We start from the raw sequence: 18,848 nt of genomic DNA on the forward strand, positions 1-18,848 counted from the left end.
ATTGCATATATCGGTTTCTTTTAGTAACATGTTACAGTAGGTCGTGAGTTCGATTCCCACTATATGTATGTATTTTATTGAAAGTATGTTTGTTTGTTACGAAATGTACTGAATATATTGACATTTATTTTATGTTTAACCCTCAAAAAGTTTATGGGACAGCCCTTCAAATTTCAAGTACAAGTCGATGTACATTTAAACATTTTACGTTGTAATAGTATGTTATAATAATTTCCACAAAGCTTAATAAGAGCGTATGGCTTACTTGTCAGTGCGTTTGGATGGATCCCAAAAGACGTTAGTTCAAATTATGTTACTTTAAAAATTTTATAAGCTTTTTAAAAAAATATATTATCACCTCTTGAGGTTCAGCATCAACGAACCAATCAATGGTTGCAGCTGGCAGCGAATAGTCAGAGGTGCAGTTCACGAAGGCTTGTTCTCCAGCGTTCACAAAGGTAGGTAGGCCAGTGATGAGCGGTTCATATTCTGGTAGCACTGTATGAGAAAAAATGATATATATGAATATATTTGTAGAACCACATTTTCACGCAGTGTAGATAAAAAAAAATTAGTATTTCAAATGTCACGCTTTGGTAACAAGGCAAAGTGCAGCATCAAGTTCCAGCACTTAACACGCAGTGCCTCAAAAATTCGGGGTAAAGTGAGAAACGGAAGTGTTTTAACGGTTTCGTCTGCCTACCCTATTTTGAAGCTAAAAAAAGCGTAGTCGAACTCAAATGCCGCGTTTTATTTCCTAGAACGTTTTATTTGTTATTTAGTGATATTAAAGTGGTAAAACACTATTTTCTTTAGTTTTTTGTTCCTTATAACATGATGGCAGTATAGTGTAGTTGGAATACGTGTAACTATGCGAGCTCAATGGTTGTGAGTTCAATTTCACATGATGAATGAACATTCACAAAAGTAAATCTCAACGCTTATGAAGAGTGATAGTTAATGTTTACAGAAATCATTTATTTTTTTAAATCTATTGATTTACAAAGTAGAAAGATTTAATGAAATGTCTTTAAAGTAGGCGAAAAATGGAAATAAAAGTATCTATCTAAAATATTATGAAAATACAAGGAGGACGAACAATTGCTACCAAAGTAAAATTTCATTCGAATCCTCATATTTTTGTTCAGAAATTCAATTAATCTTTGTGCACTGTCTGACAAAAGTGAGCGTCATCAAAATTCACAAAGGCATCCAGAAATAGACAATTCTACACATACACACATACTCGTATATGAATAAAAAATCTTAAATTTTATATAGTTTTCAATATAAAATTTTAAGTTTTTTTGCGCGTAGAATTTTTTGTATTCAATCAACATCATATTTATATGATGTTCGCAAAAGTAATATCACCATAAAATCTATCATTTGCAAGATGCTTAGGTCATATCATCGATCTAGTGATGATGGCCAGGACATGTACAGTGAGGCTCTGTAAAGGTAATTTATAGCTCTGAGCACATTTGTAGCACTTGTTGTAGTTAACTATAATTATCCTATATCTTATAAAACAAAGTCGCTTTTTGTGTCTGTCTGAACTTTCTAACTCTTCTTCTTCTAAACCACCCAACGGATTTTTATGCGGTTTTCATCATTAGGTCGAGTATTTCTCAGGGAAGGTTTATATATAGTTTATTATTTGTACATTCTTATGTAAATTAACATAAATACGATAAATGTGTATAAAGTCCTACCCGCTGAGACACTTTGGCGCATGCGCTGCTTTAATGGTAAATACTACATGAAAAAAATGTACTGGAGTATTGTTCCTCTTAATAACATCCACAAAAAAGTCCGCGATGGCATATTCGTATCTTTTAAGAATAACGTGTAGTGATCATATTTCTGTCTAAAAATAGTAATTTCAATATATTTTTTATTGTGAGGGATATTTCTCCATAATGGTATTAATCCTTATCCTTTAAAATACTTTATTAAATTTCTACGTTAAACGAAGATAAAATTTGCTTTTTAAACTATTTCGAAATTGCGAATAGTTTTAGAGAAAAACGCATTTAATTATTGACACATCACGCCGTTCACACATCAGCTGTATCGAGTCAAGTTTCACTTATCCCTTACTCTCAGCATATAAATAAGTATATTAGTTACGTTGGCCATTTAATGTAGATCAAAACTGTCTTTTCTGTTTTTAATTTTAATAAGTACTTTAGAAGTTGTTACATTATTAAAACATCCTTGCTGCGAAACGCGCCCCGCGATGTTTTGCTTATACAAGCGCGTCATGAGCAGTCATCGGTAGTTCAGTGGTAGAATGCTCGGCTGCCACGCGGGCGGCCCGGGTTCGATTCCCGGCCAATGCATTCTATTTAATTTTCGTCACAGGCAGCCACGTAGTGCTTGCTTTTCATCAGGGACAGAATACCCTCTTCAGCATTAACCACAAGCTCGAAAAAAAAAAAACCCGCCTGCCTTTATAGCAACGAAGATTTAGATGCGTTTGCACGTATTGGATAATTCGAGTTGAATGTATTATTTAAAGTCATTTAACTATCTAAAATAGTAATTTAAATATATTTTAATAAGTACTTGAAAAGATTAGTAGCACAGATTTAAAATTACTATACCTACTAAAAAATCCTTGCTGCTGTAAAACAATTGGAAAATCCTAATTGAAACTACGAAAATGCGGGTTGCATAAGGGTTTAATTAATTTTCACATTATCTTAAGTGCTTTGCAAACATACATTATATGAATAATCCAGTAGTAAAAGCGGGCGAAGCCGCAAGGGGGTCGCTAGTTTAAATATATATTTTTTCAGGTTTACACTGTATCCCAGAGCAGGTTAGGCAGATGGAACCTGTGGACATAATGTTGAGACACTCCGTTCACCGTTAAAACACATCCGTTCCCCACTTTCCACCGAATTTTGTGTTGCTTCTTAAATAATCATTTCTTAAGTGAAAAAACATATAAAAACATACCAGCCAACGTCATATTAGCAGATTTCCTATCAACAGCAAATCTTGGCCCTTCACTTGATACTTCGCAGGTGTACCTTGCAGTGCCGGCTTCTGGCTTAATACTGATCACACAAGCCATGGAGTCACAAGAACTATTTGTTATGGAGACACCGCTGCTGTTGAAAGCTCGGGTTTCGTACTGAAAAGAAAGGTTTTTTTAAATAAAAATATCAAATTAGCTTCACGCTACATCTTGCACACAGAAGGGTAGAAGAACCTAGTGTAAAGACACTCCGTTTCCCACTTTTTGCCAAATTCTGGAGAAATTTCGTGTTGAGTGGCGGAACTCAACGCCGCGTTTTGTCTTGACGACAGAGGAAGTAAGTAAGTAAGTTTATATGGGACCGTTTAACCATTAAGACCGTCGTGGCATGTGAAGCTGACGCTTGTAGTTCAATGTTAATTCCCATTTTGATATGAATTTTATTTACCGAAATTTCTTTGCACGATTGTACATACACTTATAAAATTTACATATATACATTTTAAACTCTTTTTCTTGAACTCGGTTAAAATACTTTAAAAATATGAAAACTATACAAAATATTTTTGTAAAGAGTGTAAAATGATCGCAAAGATCATAACTTTTACTCAATAGCCATATCTCTTGGAAACCAATAACATGGTGACACTTTAGAATTTAATTTCCGCACATTTCACAATATGAAAGCTTTTGTTATTATAAATATAATAAATAATATTATAGATATATGAAGCCGTTATGGCACAGCGGCGTAAAATCTGGCTGTAATCTTTACGGTAGTAGGTTATATTCCCACTCGGGGGAATAAATATATTTAGTTTTTTTCATTTTACATCTCTTATCTGGTAAATAAAATTTAGGCGTTAAACAGAAACACTCATATTTCGAGAATAAATGGAGAATGAATGAATTACATACTTCACAATGTTATTTCCTATCAAATCTCGTCACGTTACCTTATATGTAAACTTTGTTTGTTTATGGTTATTTTTGAAGTTTTACCATTAAATTTATGCTTCTTCTAAAACCATGGAGTTATAAACAAAATATATCGTTGATACGTGCTTGTTAAATTCATTTGTATATATATGTAAATGATGTGTGGCGGTGGTTTGACTGTAAACGACGGTTGTAAGTTATATTCTTATTCGTGGGAATTAATATAATTAAAAAATAATTTAAATTTTTCCCGATCTGGTAGATAAAGCTTGGTAAATAAATTAAATATAATCATTGCCAAGACGAAATCGAACCCACTACCATTATGTGCCAGTCACACACACATAAGAGAAACGAAAATTAAAGTTAATTATTAGTCTCTGGTTTATAGTTATTAATCTTACATTGCTTTTATCTCACGTATTCTTTTTCATTCCATCGACGTGGCTGTCAATTAATTATAGACATCCGACAGGTGTCATAAAAAAGGAATGCTGCTATATTTAAAGACATTTGTGGCATTAGTCCTGTGGTCAACCTAAAAAAATGTACGCTACAGGATAGATTCTAGTTTTCCAAGATAACTTTGGCTGCTAGTATAGCGAGTTACATCCAATAGATTAATATTAGTACTTAGCAGTCAGCATTCCTTTCCTTCAACCAAACTAACTCTTCAGCTTTATAATATCAACATAGATAATTTCGCTAGTAATATAACTTTAGCCCCTGAACTTATCTATTCACCTCAGCAGTCACCGAAACCCATTAAAAGTAACATATGCCTATTTCCATAAGAGAAACGGCCATTCTTCTTCATTTCACAATTTGAATGGAAAACGTATAGAAAGGTATCAATAAAAGGATGTTAGCTGTCCCTCCTCAAATATCTCGGGAACCATTGAACCTGTACGAATTCTTCCATTCACATACAAATACCACATGTTTGTATCTGAAAAGAGAATACGGCCTTTATGATAACAATCTTTTGTCTGTTGGATTACCTTTCTTTTTTTATTATCAGTTTTATGATGTAGATTCTTGTTAGATATATTGATTTTTTGATATTGATTCAAGCGGGCAAAGCCGCGGGCGGGCCTCTAGTAACTAATTGAGAATTAATCTATGATTTTAAAAATTTTATTTTTTTGTACACGCATTACTACTATATGAATTTGAATTAAACTTTTATATTGTATAGCTATTCCAATACTAAAACCTGTCGCGTGTATACTCACACGTGTTTGACTCTAGTCCATGACTGACCTCATATAAATAATTCATTACAATGATTTGGAATCGAACCCATAACTATCGAGCTTACCTTGTCCCACTGTCGCTATAAAATTGATTATTATTACTCGACACTAATGGCGTAAAGACTCTTTATCTTAAAAGTTTAACACTTAAGCTAGATCAATTTGGAGATCCAGTTCAAAGTGCCTCTTTGGTTTCAAATTACGAGAGCTTTTCATAATCGAATTAATTAATCGTTTTATATTGTTTCAACGAATTACTGAGAACTCATTTAGCATAAAAGCTAAGTCTAAATAATAATAAATATACTATAATTGAAGTAGCTCTAAAACCATAGTACCGACCATAAATTTTACTACTTAAAAAAATGCTTTTGATTAAAAAATTTTTTTTATCAAAAACAAAGCTAACTTGATGATTTTGATAATTTTTTTTTAGTAAGTAAGCTTTATCCTGTGGTTTTCTATTTACGTACCCCACTTTCCACCCAATTTTCTTGGTATGGTTTGTTGGGCTACCAGAGCCGGAAATGAAAATAATTTAAACATAATCATTCCGTCGTGGCGGAATTGTCTTAATGGAAACGGAGTGTCTTAACACTAGGTTCCCAAACTTCCTCTTCCTGCCATGTGCAAATTATTCCCCTGAATTCAGATTGAAACCATTATATATTACTGTCAGATTCCACGGCGCCACGACGACCTCAAATCCGATTTATCTAAAATTCAATTAAACTTTTTTTATAAAATTTAATTTAAATTTATTTTGTTTTGTTTATCTAAAACATTTACATTTACCCTCTATTATCCAGCCCAAGCGCTAACTAAGCTTTTTGTTAATATAATAGCAATGACAATATTACAAAGTGAGCTTTGAGCTTATCATTACGGATCTAGAATAAACACAATTAGTAAATTGGTATTAGAGTCCTTTTTTTAAATAATACTTATATTTTGCTTACAAAGGACGTGGGTTCTGTTTCTGCTTATGTATTTTTTAATACCTTTTAATAAATCAGTATATAAATAATTAATCAAATTATCAGTTTGACCTCTAAGTGTGGTATATATTGAGGCAATCATCACGCAAGGACAGAAGCATGCGCCTGTAAACGCAACAGGTAATGAGTTCGAATCCCACTCGAGGAAATTAAATATTTAATATTTTAATTTCATTGCGTTTTTAATAAGAATTGACATATGATTCATTTTCAGTGCCCGATGTAAGTCTGACCGCAGATACATAATAATAATTACCATCATGTCAATTTAAACCAGTAGTTCCTGAGATTAGGGTGTGTAACCAAATTTCTTCATTTTTATAAATATAGTTTTTTATTTAGTAAGTATATATAGACAAATATGAAGCTAATTATTAACGAAATCTTACAAAGTAAATTACTTTCGTACAACAGCGAAACTCGCATCAAAGCAACCATACAAACTTCATCAACATCTAAAAGTTGTGAATAACTTTTACTCGATGATAAAGTTGAGTTCGATATAGTATGACCAATTCACAGTTATATATCAATTTAAAACAAATATATATATATATATATATATAGATAAAGCAAGGTGTGAGTGCCACCGATTTCTCTAAAACTAAACGGAAACCGACGACCGGAGAGTTTTAACACTAGATTACCTCTGCCTACCTACACTGCTATATAAAAGAAATAAAAAATAGAAGAAGAAAATAAAAATTACCTTATATATCCATATAAAAATATAAAGTAAGGAATAATAGGAAAGGCTAATAATCTTATTTATATCCTTGCGAAATTGCCTATTGTGTAAAACTAATTCAGAGCAAAGCAAACCTGCTGGGATTATATTATATTAGTGGGGGGTAAAATATGAGACTCTGGTCGTGATATTGTGTTATCTCGTAAATTGGTTCCTTCCTAGATATATATTTATATATATAAAGTATAGGATTTTATTGAATATACTAGCTTAGCAAGGGCAGTCGTAGCGCAGTGACAAGAGATAGTGAGTTCGATCCCCATTCGAGGAAATTAAATATTTATTAAAATGTATATTTTCATTTCTTCTCTTTGGTATGGAAGCAAATGCTGGCGTTGAACACCGAATGCCTCTAAAATTCGGTGGAAAGTGGGGAACAGAATATTCTAACACTAGGTTCTCCCTGCCTACTGTTTGCGGGATTCAGCGTGAAGCGAACGCGTGTAGAGAACATACAAAATGAATATATTCTTAGTAGGCCATTCATTACAAACACTTTTGAATTGTTCTGTTCTTTTTATTATGGCGTTCCGAGCGAGCCAGTTGAGCACAAAATCACTTCGCCAGTGTCACTTTGGAACACACTTTGGAATGGAGAACACACGAAAGAGGTTGTACGGTAAAAAAGAGATAATATTACACAACAGAAAAATACATGTTAAGGAGTTGAGAGTGTTTCGAATTGTCAAGTTTCATAGAAATGTCAGTAATGTCAGTCCTACAGGAAGCTACTACCGGCTCCTAAAGCAGTTCTTCTTTATTTAACTAAATCTCTCAGATTTCCACTTTATTTTCATAAAATAGACAGAGCAAATGAGAATTTAAAAAATACATATTTTTTTCTGTATAGCAGCATAGGCAGGGTGAGTTATATGGAAGCAGACAAAAAGCTACAAACGTATATTTTAATCAAACATAGTACGTTTTACCTTAACTTGGAGAACATTAAATGTAATTTCAAGATGTGATTTTTACTACAAGGGATAAAAATATATTTAAAAAACTTACATAAAACTTCACGTTCCCTCCCACTTAGAAGGGAAGGCAGAGGGAACCTAGTGTTAAGTTACTACTCCGGTGCCGACTTTCCATTTATTTTTCGAGATATTGTTTGTGGAGTTAGTAGAGAGAGGAAAATATTCATTCCCCGTACGGGAATGGAACCCAGAATCATTGAGTATACAGTGCGATACTGTTCAATGATAGCCATAAAATATATGTACATAACATACATAATATGAATATGTGGCAAGAATGAGCATAGTGGCAACTCAGGGAAAATTTAATATGTCGAAACCTTTGAATGTTATTGCATTACCACAAATCCTTTGGAATTTGATCAAAACGCTATTCTTTTTATCACATAAAATGGTTAAAGTCGGCTTTTGTCGGACTAGCGTCGTGCATTATGGATTTTTTCATATTAGGTACTTCAGTTAAAAAATATATATATTATTGGCATTGTGAGTTTTTTTACAAGTGAAATATAATAATGATAATTTAGATAGGCAATTTGTAATTTATTTCAAATTATTGTAATTAATTTAATTTTGCTTCACGCTGTATCCCGCGTATAGTAAGGTAGGCAGAGCGAGCGTTGTCAGAACTAAAATATTAAATATTTTATTTTCTCGAGTGGCTTTTGTGAATACGCCACGTACTGGTAATCTATAGGTACTTGCTTCTACAAAAATAAATTAGATATAATAATAATTATAGATAAGAATATATGAGAGTAAGAAATAAGAACAGCTAGATGACATAATTGATTAATTTTTATTACAAGACAAGCCATAAAACAACATTAAATAATCTAATTCTTCAAGGAATCCTTCCTTGGCGAGTCCGACTCGAACTTGGCCGCTTTAATTTTATCTATTTGATGAATTTTCTTTATGTTCTTTATGAAGTACATAATTATTCATTAAATTAAAAGCGGCGAGGCAGTGGTAGTTGAAAAACAAATGAAATTAACATGCATATTATTCATAACCAAAGTCACGAAAACGAGTCACGAAATATTGTATTTATAAAATAGAAGTAACTTGATTAATTTTTCTTAAAAATTAGTTTTATATGAAATTGTTTTATCTATTTTTTCTGCCTACGAACGAAGTGTTTTATCACTAGATTGTCTCAAGTGAAGCTGTTATTTTTCCCCGAATGGGAATCGAACCCGTTGCGTTCACAGTGGCACGCTTATGTGTTAGTACGTTACGATATCTTAAAATTGAATTATTAATACTAATAACTTTAATTAAATCTGTCTGCATTCTAATTTCTATTTTGCTTAAAAGCTCGAATGTTTTTGGAAAGATTATCTCAGAGTATCGCGGTATAGCATTTTATTTCATTTGGCTTGGCACTAATGAATTAGGTGTCTGGGTGATATTATCAGATGTACAATTTAGTTTATTTTTTTTAGTAATTTTGTTTCAAACTAATAACACTTTTAAGCTTTACGCTGTTCATATACCAGGGTAGACAGAGGATAGCCTAGTATTAAAATATCTCATTTCTCATGCACCGTCCAATGTCTGAGACATTACGTGTTAAGTGGCGGAAGTCAACGCCCAACGAAGAAAGACATATAATAACTTTAATTAATAGAACTGTGTGACTGTAACGCGACGGTTGTGAGTTCGAATCCTCCCTCGAGGAAATGAATAATTATTTATTAATATTTGCATTTACTTTCACCGAGGTAAAAGCGCGGCGTTGAGTTCCGCCGCTCGACACACCATGCCTCGAAAAATTCAGCGGCAATGCGGAACGGACTGTTGTAACACTAGGTTCCCTCGGGTGATTAATTACTGGAACAGTAAATTTTAACTCCAAAAATGCAGAAAATATATTTTTTACCTAAAAGACAATAACTTTCATTATATTTAATTATATACGAGTAGTTAAAGTGTTTCAGAATTGTTATAAAAGCCACAATGGTTAGAAGTAAGCCTCAGTTGGTTTTAAGTAGCACTTATTTCTTTTATTGCCACAGATCTTGACCTCGTTGTTGAATCTGTGACATTATGTTTCCTAATAAGGAAATATACTTGTCACTTTGAGCTTTGAGAAGGATTTTTATTTGAGATTTGAGATTTTTTTTTCTGTTTTAGTTTTGTTTTGTGGTCTTGACCTGTCCTTTCAAGTGTTTTGGTGACAATTGTAAAGAAAATGTCAGTTTAAAACGAAATACAAATGAAATGACTTGTTTTAATTTTCTTGCGCCATTTTCAGCACGAATTCGATGCTCTTAGTGTTGCTATTCAGCACGCAAAATCTCTAAAATAAGGCATATAAGTGCGAACGGATCTATCTAGGCTTTAACGAAACAATTGTATTTAAAAACAAAAATATATCTAAATTGTTACATACATATTACAATAGTTTAAAATAAGCATTCAGTTTTCCTATAAAATATACATTAAAACTTTGTATGAAAGCTAAAATTCGTTTCAACGACAACAGCAGTTAGCTTTAGTTAAATCTAACGATGCCATATCATTTTATTATACGGAAAATAGCGTTATATGACGAATATAATAGTTATTTGTAAAGGTAGGTGTAATTTAGAGATTATTGTGGTCCAGTGGTACTGAATTTGACTGTATATGGGATGGTAGTGGGTCTAGTCCACATTTGGGATTATATTTAAATTATTTCCATTTTGATGCCTTCGTGGTACAGGAGGTTCTGGGTACGATTCCCACTCAGGAGAAATGAATTATATAGTATTTTCATTTCCTGGCCCTGGTAACAATGCCTCATCTAGTTTGGTGGAAAGTCCACACTTTCCGCCACGTGGATCCCGCACATAGGTAGGTAGAAGGAACATGTTAAGATACTCTGACCTCAATAAAGCACTTCCGTTCTCCACTTTCCACCGAATTCCTGAGGCATGCGTGTTAAGTAGCGGAACTCAACACACGCGTGCAAATAAATGTTAAATATTTCATTCCCTCGAATCGAACGAACCAACGTTTACAGTCGCACGCTTGTGTTATTGCACCACGATTGATTTAAGTAAACTTTTATACGATTTTTTGAGTAAAAATTAAATGAAGTATATTTTTAAAAATTAAATAAAGTGAGTAAAATCTAAATAAACTATATTTTCAAATATAGATGAATCTTAAATAGAAACACCTATATGACTGTTAATGACGCTGTGGCTAGGCCGAAATTCTACAGGCTTTTGCCTCGAAACGCCTGTAGCTGAATTAGATTGACAACGAAAATCGATTGCTGAATGTGCCTTTCAAAACGCAAAAGATGTCATTAGCATTTAATAATAATAAGATACTGTTTTACCTTTTGGTTATGGAATCCTAAAAACGTCTAAAATAAGCGTCTTTTAAGATTATTATTGACATATAATATGATCTTTTTCAATTGTTCAATGGGTACTTTACCCATATCAAATGTAAGTAATACTTGTAGGGAACAACGTAAATTGAGAATACCTCTTTGGGATAAGAGTTTTATTTAAGTGTAACTTCGTAGTCTAAATTATAACATGTAGCGTATTGTGTTTGAATTTAAAGAAATTATAATATAAATGCAAGTAAGTGAAGCCGTGATTTTATTTTTAAGGTTTTGTTATTAATTTAACAACAGATTGTCTATGATGTAAGTTGCATTTAAGTCGCAATGTTGCGAAAAATGAGAAACAGAATATAACACCAGGTTCCTTCTGAATGCTCTGCTAAATCCGTGATACAGCGTGAAGCTATTGAAACAAAAAAAAACAGTTTGTATCCCGCATATAGCAGGATAGGATGAAGGAACATAGTGCTAAGACACTCCATTCTTCATTTTCCGCCGAATTTTCCGAGGGAATGCGTGTTGCGGCTTTTGCGTTAGTGCCAGAGCGAAAGAATAACAATATTAAGCAATAATCATTCATTCCCCCGAGTGGGGATCGACCCTGCAACCGTCGCGTTACATTCACAATCTTGTGCCCCTATGCCACGACGGCCTCGGCTATTCAAATAATGATAAAATTTAAACCATACCTAATATACTCGTACTTGTACCACGAGTGAAAAAACAATCCCTCAAAGGATCACGTAGCAGATAAGTCCTTACAGAGCACCGATTTTTAACACGGAATTACATTTGTTTATTTTAGCTTAGCAAGAGGTAAGCTTAATATACCCTATAATGCGATTTCCGAAACACTGATTATTTGGAAAAAATATAGTTAGGTATTTTAAAGACTGTCATGGTGTAAAGGCACATTGTCTTACTCTAAACGAGATAGTGATAGTTGTGGATTCGATTCCGATGTGGCAATTAATTATTATACCATCTCTAGTAATAAGACGCAGCGCGGCGTTCAGTTGCGCCACTCAACACGCAATGCCTACAGAATTAAGCGGAAAGAGGAGTGTTTTAATACTAGGCTTCCTCTGTTTACCTTGCCACATGCTATTCGTTGAATTTACAGATAACAATACGTGTATCTATTACACTACAAATAATTTTTAACTAAATTGTACTAAAAGTTACATTATAATATTTTCCCTATAATAATACTTGCAAAGCGGCCCCTGAAGCCTACGCTTGGATTGCAAGTCCCAGGCACTGCCCTGAGTTTAAATATATAAGAATTTATATTTGGTGTAAATTGACGAATTTTTCAATTGGTTTTTTCATTTATAGAAGAGGATTAATAACGAAAATCTCTTGTATTTTTTAGCTTTAAAGTATACTCCGCATATAGGTTCATTCTCCACGTACCGTAAAATGAGAATTACGTGTCGAGTGGGGGAACTCAACGCCGCTAATTATCTTGTACTAGGAGCGAGGAAATGAAAACAGCTCATTTCCCCGAGTTGGACTCGAACTAACAACCGTCGCATTTACTGTCAGAGACTGTGTGCTACGCCACGACGACCTATGTATGTACTATGGCCCTTATATAATTTATTTTCTTAAATTAAAAACAAGAACATTTAAATAAAACATCATATTTCACTTCGTGAGTAAAAATTTGATTTGCAATGCTAATTTTTGTTAAATGGAAAAAGTTTTAATCGAATAAATTGCTTCCATATTTGTGTAAAAACATCTGTGATTGTATAGAACGAGGGAACTGTACAAATGAGCAGATTGATTACATTATACAATGGTCAAAAAATCTATGGTTATTTTGAAAGCTATAGGTTGAAATCCGGTTTCTTTTTAAGCTCTTTAAATGGTAGGGCTAGAAAACATATTGTGAAGACACTCCAATCTCTACTTTCCACCCGAATTCGAATTATAGAGTAGCGGAACTTAACTCCACTTTTGTTTAAATAAAAGAAATGACAATAATTCGTTGCCTCGACTGGAGGTCGTATCGTAAACAATCGTGTATGTATGTATGTATTAAAAGTGTATTCTAAACCTCGTGGATTATGTAATATACTATTATTTATCGTTCATTTATTGAGATTACTAGGGATTTTTTCAACATAATTCTTTATGCCATAATATTTTTATACAAAACATTGTTCCAGAATAAATCACGTTTGACTACATTTCAGTATCTACAATTTTAAAGCCGCAATCAGGACTTACGTAAGATCATTTCAAGAGCAATTCCATCAGAAAGCAATCTCTTTTCTTGTCTCAATTCCATTTTTATTGGATTGTTATTTTGTGTGACACTAAAACATTTATGTTCACTTTGTCTACTATCATATGGACTGCCTTCGACTGAAATGACCTAACTCATAATTTCTATAAACATTAGTTTTGCCAAGAATTGACATTGTAAAACGACTTTTATTCTAAGATTCTATTTTTCTTTCTTCACGTTTTATACATAGCGGAGTAGGTAGAGAGAACATAGCAGCTATTGGTCTCTCTCTTTCGCCTCGTCCACTGTCATCAACCTTTTTACCTTAAGTTACCTTCCTTCAGTATCAAAAACACTATATTCTCGAAGGATTCTCAACCGAATTCTCATATTGCTTCTTTTAACGCTCACTTTTGCTTCACATCATCATCTTTTAGCCATTTATTTATTACTTATTCTCTGAACTTGTCCAACCACCTTTCAGTCACACGTCGTCATTAACGAAATTTTTTGACGATATTCGCAAATTAAAATATTTTGAGGTTAGGCCAATTTTATTCTAAAGTGTTGTATAATTTATTTGTCAGGTTATGTCTGAATTTCAAACATTGTTTGCATTATTCATATAACTAATATTCGTGATTCAGTTGGGAATTTGTGAAACAAACTTGAATGTTACAAACCTTGTGTCCTATAAATTCTTCTACGATTTATAATGTTTATGTTTAAGGAAGGGTTGGATTTCTTATACGATTATCTCAAAAAATAATACTGATGAATTATTAAGTATCATTGGGGATAAGCTTGTAAGCTCTCTACTAGTATAATCATTCTCTCGAGTTGAAATCGAATCCTTAACCACGTTGATCCACGACTATTTTACCAACATTTAATAGTCAAAATTAACCTACTCTGACTCTACATTGTGTACAATTTTGACTTTGTCTCTCTACATTTACTGTTAAGTGAACTGTACCGAGAAATTTCATGTCACGAGTTTCTCCTAAACAAACACGTTGCTTACTTTAATGTTTACCTGGAAATTAGATTAGCTGGACGCGGCGGAGTTTTCAAAATCAGTTATTTGGTGTAATATTGAAAAATTGAGGCTATTCTAGCGCAGCGGACGAATGTATGACTGTACATGTGACGGTTGCGAGTTTGATTTCCATTTTGGGAATATTTTTTGATGCTTTACGCTATATCCGCTATAATCGTAACGTAGTGATATGAGGCTCTGTTCTTATTAAGACTCTTATATTTCTCATTTTTCAAAATTTCCAAATTCTGGAAACTTTTCGAGTGGCGGAACTCAACACTGTTCCCAACGTATTAAAAAATAATAAATTATAAAAATCTATTATCTTATTTTATTTATACACATTTTTGTATTAAAAACAAAAATACGCGTCTTTTAACCGAAAATTTTTTTATTACCGTTAAATGTGGTCTTGTGTCGTTTCAAAATAACCGTTACGTAATTTATTTAGTTGGAATTGTTCCAATAGAGTCGATTTACCAAAAAAATGGACCAAACTGTGCCAAATGATAAGAGCGATATTATTAAGATTAAAGTATACCCAGAGTCATTACATTACTTCTTAGGACGTTTTGGGGGTTATTTTCGCCTATTAACATAGTAAATATGCTCAAGTACTGCTGTTTGAAGAATAATTGAGGATATAAAATTTGTGAAACAGATTTTGTTTACTTCGTTGCGGTAAGTTTTTATTTATATATTTTTTAGTTAACTAAATATTTATTAAAGTAGCTAACGAGTGAATACGGACGTGAAAAAGTAAGTGGAAATTTAAAAACAGAATGATTCTTGCTGTAATATCCTACTAATATTATAAGTTTGAAAGTTTATGAGGATGTATGTTTGTTCTACTCTCATATAAAAACTACTGAACGGATTTAGATGAAACTTTATAGTAATATAGTATACATAAGAATAGCATGTGGGCTACAATTAATTTAAAGATTTTGTATAATTTGGCTGTATAAGTAGAGGCGGGCGAACCCGCGCGAAATAATTTTTTTTGATGACTGACTTATCGTCTGTGGCTCACTGTGTAAAAAAATATTAGAAGATGAATGCAATTCAGTTTACTATATTAATTAATCCTATATTTCAAGGAGGCAAAACTACGGCTAGTAATAAATTAAAATTTACCTCTTGTGGTGTATATCTGAAGATTTCGTGTGAACCCCGATACCACTTCACTGAGTGCAAAGGGGGATCTAGAGATTGTTGGGCGTAGTGGCATCTAAGTTCAGCCTCGATCCTCGGGTCCGCCCAACGTGGGACATCAAGTAGAGTTATTATGTGGCATACGCTGTGTGCTGTAACAAAGAAGTTATTTTAGATTAGTAAGTTACCTAAATTTTTAGGGAAGTTGAGTAAAACATTAAAATAAATTCGTAGCAGCTTGTTTGTACTCGATTCTGAGTGGTGTTAAATACGGTACGATCTTTCAGTCTTTGACTTTAGAATTTTAAAATGTCCTTTTTTATATATTTTTTTTGTATTTATAAATTAACTTTTAAAAGAGTATTTAATTAAACCTCTTAAAAGATTGTACTTTCTACTTTGACCTCTAAGTCGCACAAAATTTTACACTCAGTTAAATTTGAATGGGTTGGGGCTAATCTAGCTGTCAGGAAGATGGGGCCTGGCTGAAATATGGGTGTCTCGTAATAATTAATTATGAGAGAAGGCAAAAATTATTAATTATGATGTCTTTTTCATGTTACTGTGGTGCATTAGGAAAATGTGTGACTGAAAATTCGACGGTTGTAGGTTCAATTCCTACTTTGGGAAAATAATTATTTATTTTTTTAATTTTCTCGCCCTGGTAGCAATGCAAACTTATCAAAGTTAACAAAAAAACGTTTAACTTCGCAAAATCCTGAAGAAGCCGTTTGATGAAGATACCTATTACTCTATGTTAAATATTAAAAAAATCACATACTTATTTTTTAAGAATTAGGTAGGTGCAACATTCACTACACAAATACACTCGTTCTACCAAAACCTCCTGAGTGATGTAAAAAGAGAACGGCTAATTCCGCGAGTCCGCTAACTCCGACAGAACGTTAAAGTTTCTAACTTTAGACTCGATTTTATTTTCTTGACTGAAACTTTGAAATTTTATCTTTTGTAAACATAGATTGAGTTTTGAGCTTATTGAGCTTTTTGAGTTTTGTTGACGTCTTGACGACGAAAAATAATAAAAATGTAAGTTATTATTGCGATTCAAATTCGTATGTTTTATATAATTTCGTTTTCAATTTGATAAAAATAAAGTCGTAAAATTTAAATTATTTTTCACTTGCTGCTTCGCCATCCAATGCCACTCTTTGCTTAAAGAGAATAGAAATATGCTTTAACGGAACATTCTCTTACAATTTTTTCCCTTCTTATTTTATTTGTTTTAACTTTACGTACCATGGATATAATAGGGTAACCAGAAGGAACCTAGTTGTCAAACACACCGTTCCACACTTTTCTATTAATTTTGGAGACATTTCGTGTTTAACCATAACTGCTGCGCTACTGCGTCCTCATTTTTTTCTTTTTTAACATGAAATGATTACCTCGATAATAAATATTTAAGTCGTAATTTTGAAGGTATTAATACCTTCAAAATTACGACCTTAATGATTACCTTTTTAATAAAAGTTCAGAGCAACAGCTTTTTGCTGTAAAAGAATAATGAAGCGATTCATATTATATTAAGAACTATGAAATATGTACATAGAAATATATTATAGTTCAACTTTAATATTAATAATTAAATTCGTTGCACAAGCCTGCGACTGTAAACTTGACAGGTTGTGGGTTCGATTCCCATTCGAGAAAACGAAATATTTCATCATCTTAATGGGAACGGAATGTCTTAACGCTAAATACCCAAGTTCCCTCTGGTTTTCGGCAATGTGCGGGGAACAGTGTGAAGATAAAAAAAACATTGCGGGGAAAGTGGGTTATTAAATAAAAAAGTGAAAAAAAAAACTATAGCAGGATAGACAATTTCAACACAAATTAGAAACATTGCTTATTGACTGGCGGATCTTAACACCGCGAGAACTTTTAATCTGCAAAAGTTGGCAACGTGTACCTAATAATAAATGTGTGTTTCAATATTGAACAAAAGCAAAAGCATATATAACGAATTGTGGTCACAAATTTCGACGCGACCCCTTCGTACGAGAGGCGTTGAAAATCCAGTCCAAATAAATTAGGGAGTAATGTATTTGAGGAACTATTTCAATAAAGCCTATCTATAGATACGTGTATTCTGGTTTGTGGGGTTGAACTAATGTGGCATGCGCGACATAATGTGTAGCTTGTAAAATAGGATATTTTATTATTATTTTTTTAAATATATATTTAGGGTTTCGTACTTTAAAAAAGTATTCACGTAAAAGTAAGTCACGTTCTTGTTTACTTATAAATATGAGATTGGTACGGAACCCTCAATGGGCGGGACCGACTCGCACTTCATAGTATTGCAAAGCTTCGTAGTATTGCTGTAGGTACAAAAAATTATGTACCTTTTAATATATACCACAAGTTTTTTCTATCAACAAATTTTTAATATTTTTTATGATTTTTTCTACTAACAAAATATGAACATTAATATACCAAGTATCTGTTAAATGCGAAGTTAATCATAATTCGCCCGTTGCGTGGGCCGGCAACCTTTTGTAATTATAAAACTCTGACTCGATTAGCATTCCCTCATTTCCTTTTTCATATCATATCATGACCGACACTTAATAATGTATGTGGATCGCAGATTTTGCATGTAGATTTTGATTAAATTTTAAACTTTTACTAAAGCTATTTTGAGTTTTAATGGCTGGAGTTAGAAAATGGAGGCTCAAACCTAAGTTGTAGAAGAAATTTAAAGTAAAAGATAGGAAGAGCATTTTTTTTGTGATGTTGCGTATTGAGTGGCAAAACTCAAAGTTTTGTCAAAGGAAAAAAAAAGACAAAGTTTACCAGAGCGAGGAAAAAAAACCAAATCCCACGAGCGAGATTCGTACCCATAATTGTCGTCTTAAAACGCTTTGCCACTGCGTTACGATGGTTATAACAAAGTAAAAACCATGGCTATAATTTTACACTCCATCTCATATAAACTCCCATACTTGGAGTATCATAAAAAATAAACGTCAGCATACAAATATTTTTTATGATATACTATCCTCGCAGGTGAATGAATAACCCTGTTTTTTTCTCATTCCGAGGTATTCAAATTCGAGTTATTGCGCCAGATTTTCATAAATATATGTGAATGATCGCTGTTATTACTGGCTTATAGTATAGTGACGACTGAGACGA

At 32.8% G+C, this 18,848-nt stretch overlaps 1 protein-coding gene across 1 annotated transcript in view; it reads right to left on the reverse strand.

Moving 5' to 3' along the window:
* The window catches only part of LOC146531669 (uncharacterized), a 74,790-nt gene that overhangs the window by 11,903 nt on the left and 44,039 nt on the right, over window positions 1-18,848 (reverse strand). The window contains exons 2-4 of the mRNA XM_085198726.1: window positions 15,672-15,841; window positions 2,968-3,145; window positions 359-498 (exon numbers count right to left, since the gene is read on the reverse strand). Coding sequence (XP_085054852.1) covers window positions 359-498; window positions 2,968-3,145; window positions 15,672-15,841 — 488 coding nt within the window. The remainder of the gene's footprint in view (window positions 1-358; window positions 499-2,967; window positions 3,146-15,671; window positions 15,842-18,848) is intronic.

The sequence above is a fragment of the Heliconius melpomene genome, chromosome 15 (assembly GCF_056956725.1).
Source record: "Heliconius melpomene rosina isolate 202511_hmr_F chromosome 15, ASM5695672v1, whole genome shotgun sequence".
In the NCBI taxonomy this organism is placed as follows: Eukaryota; Metazoa; Arthropoda; class Insecta; order Lepidoptera; family Nymphalidae; genus Heliconius; species Heliconius melpomene.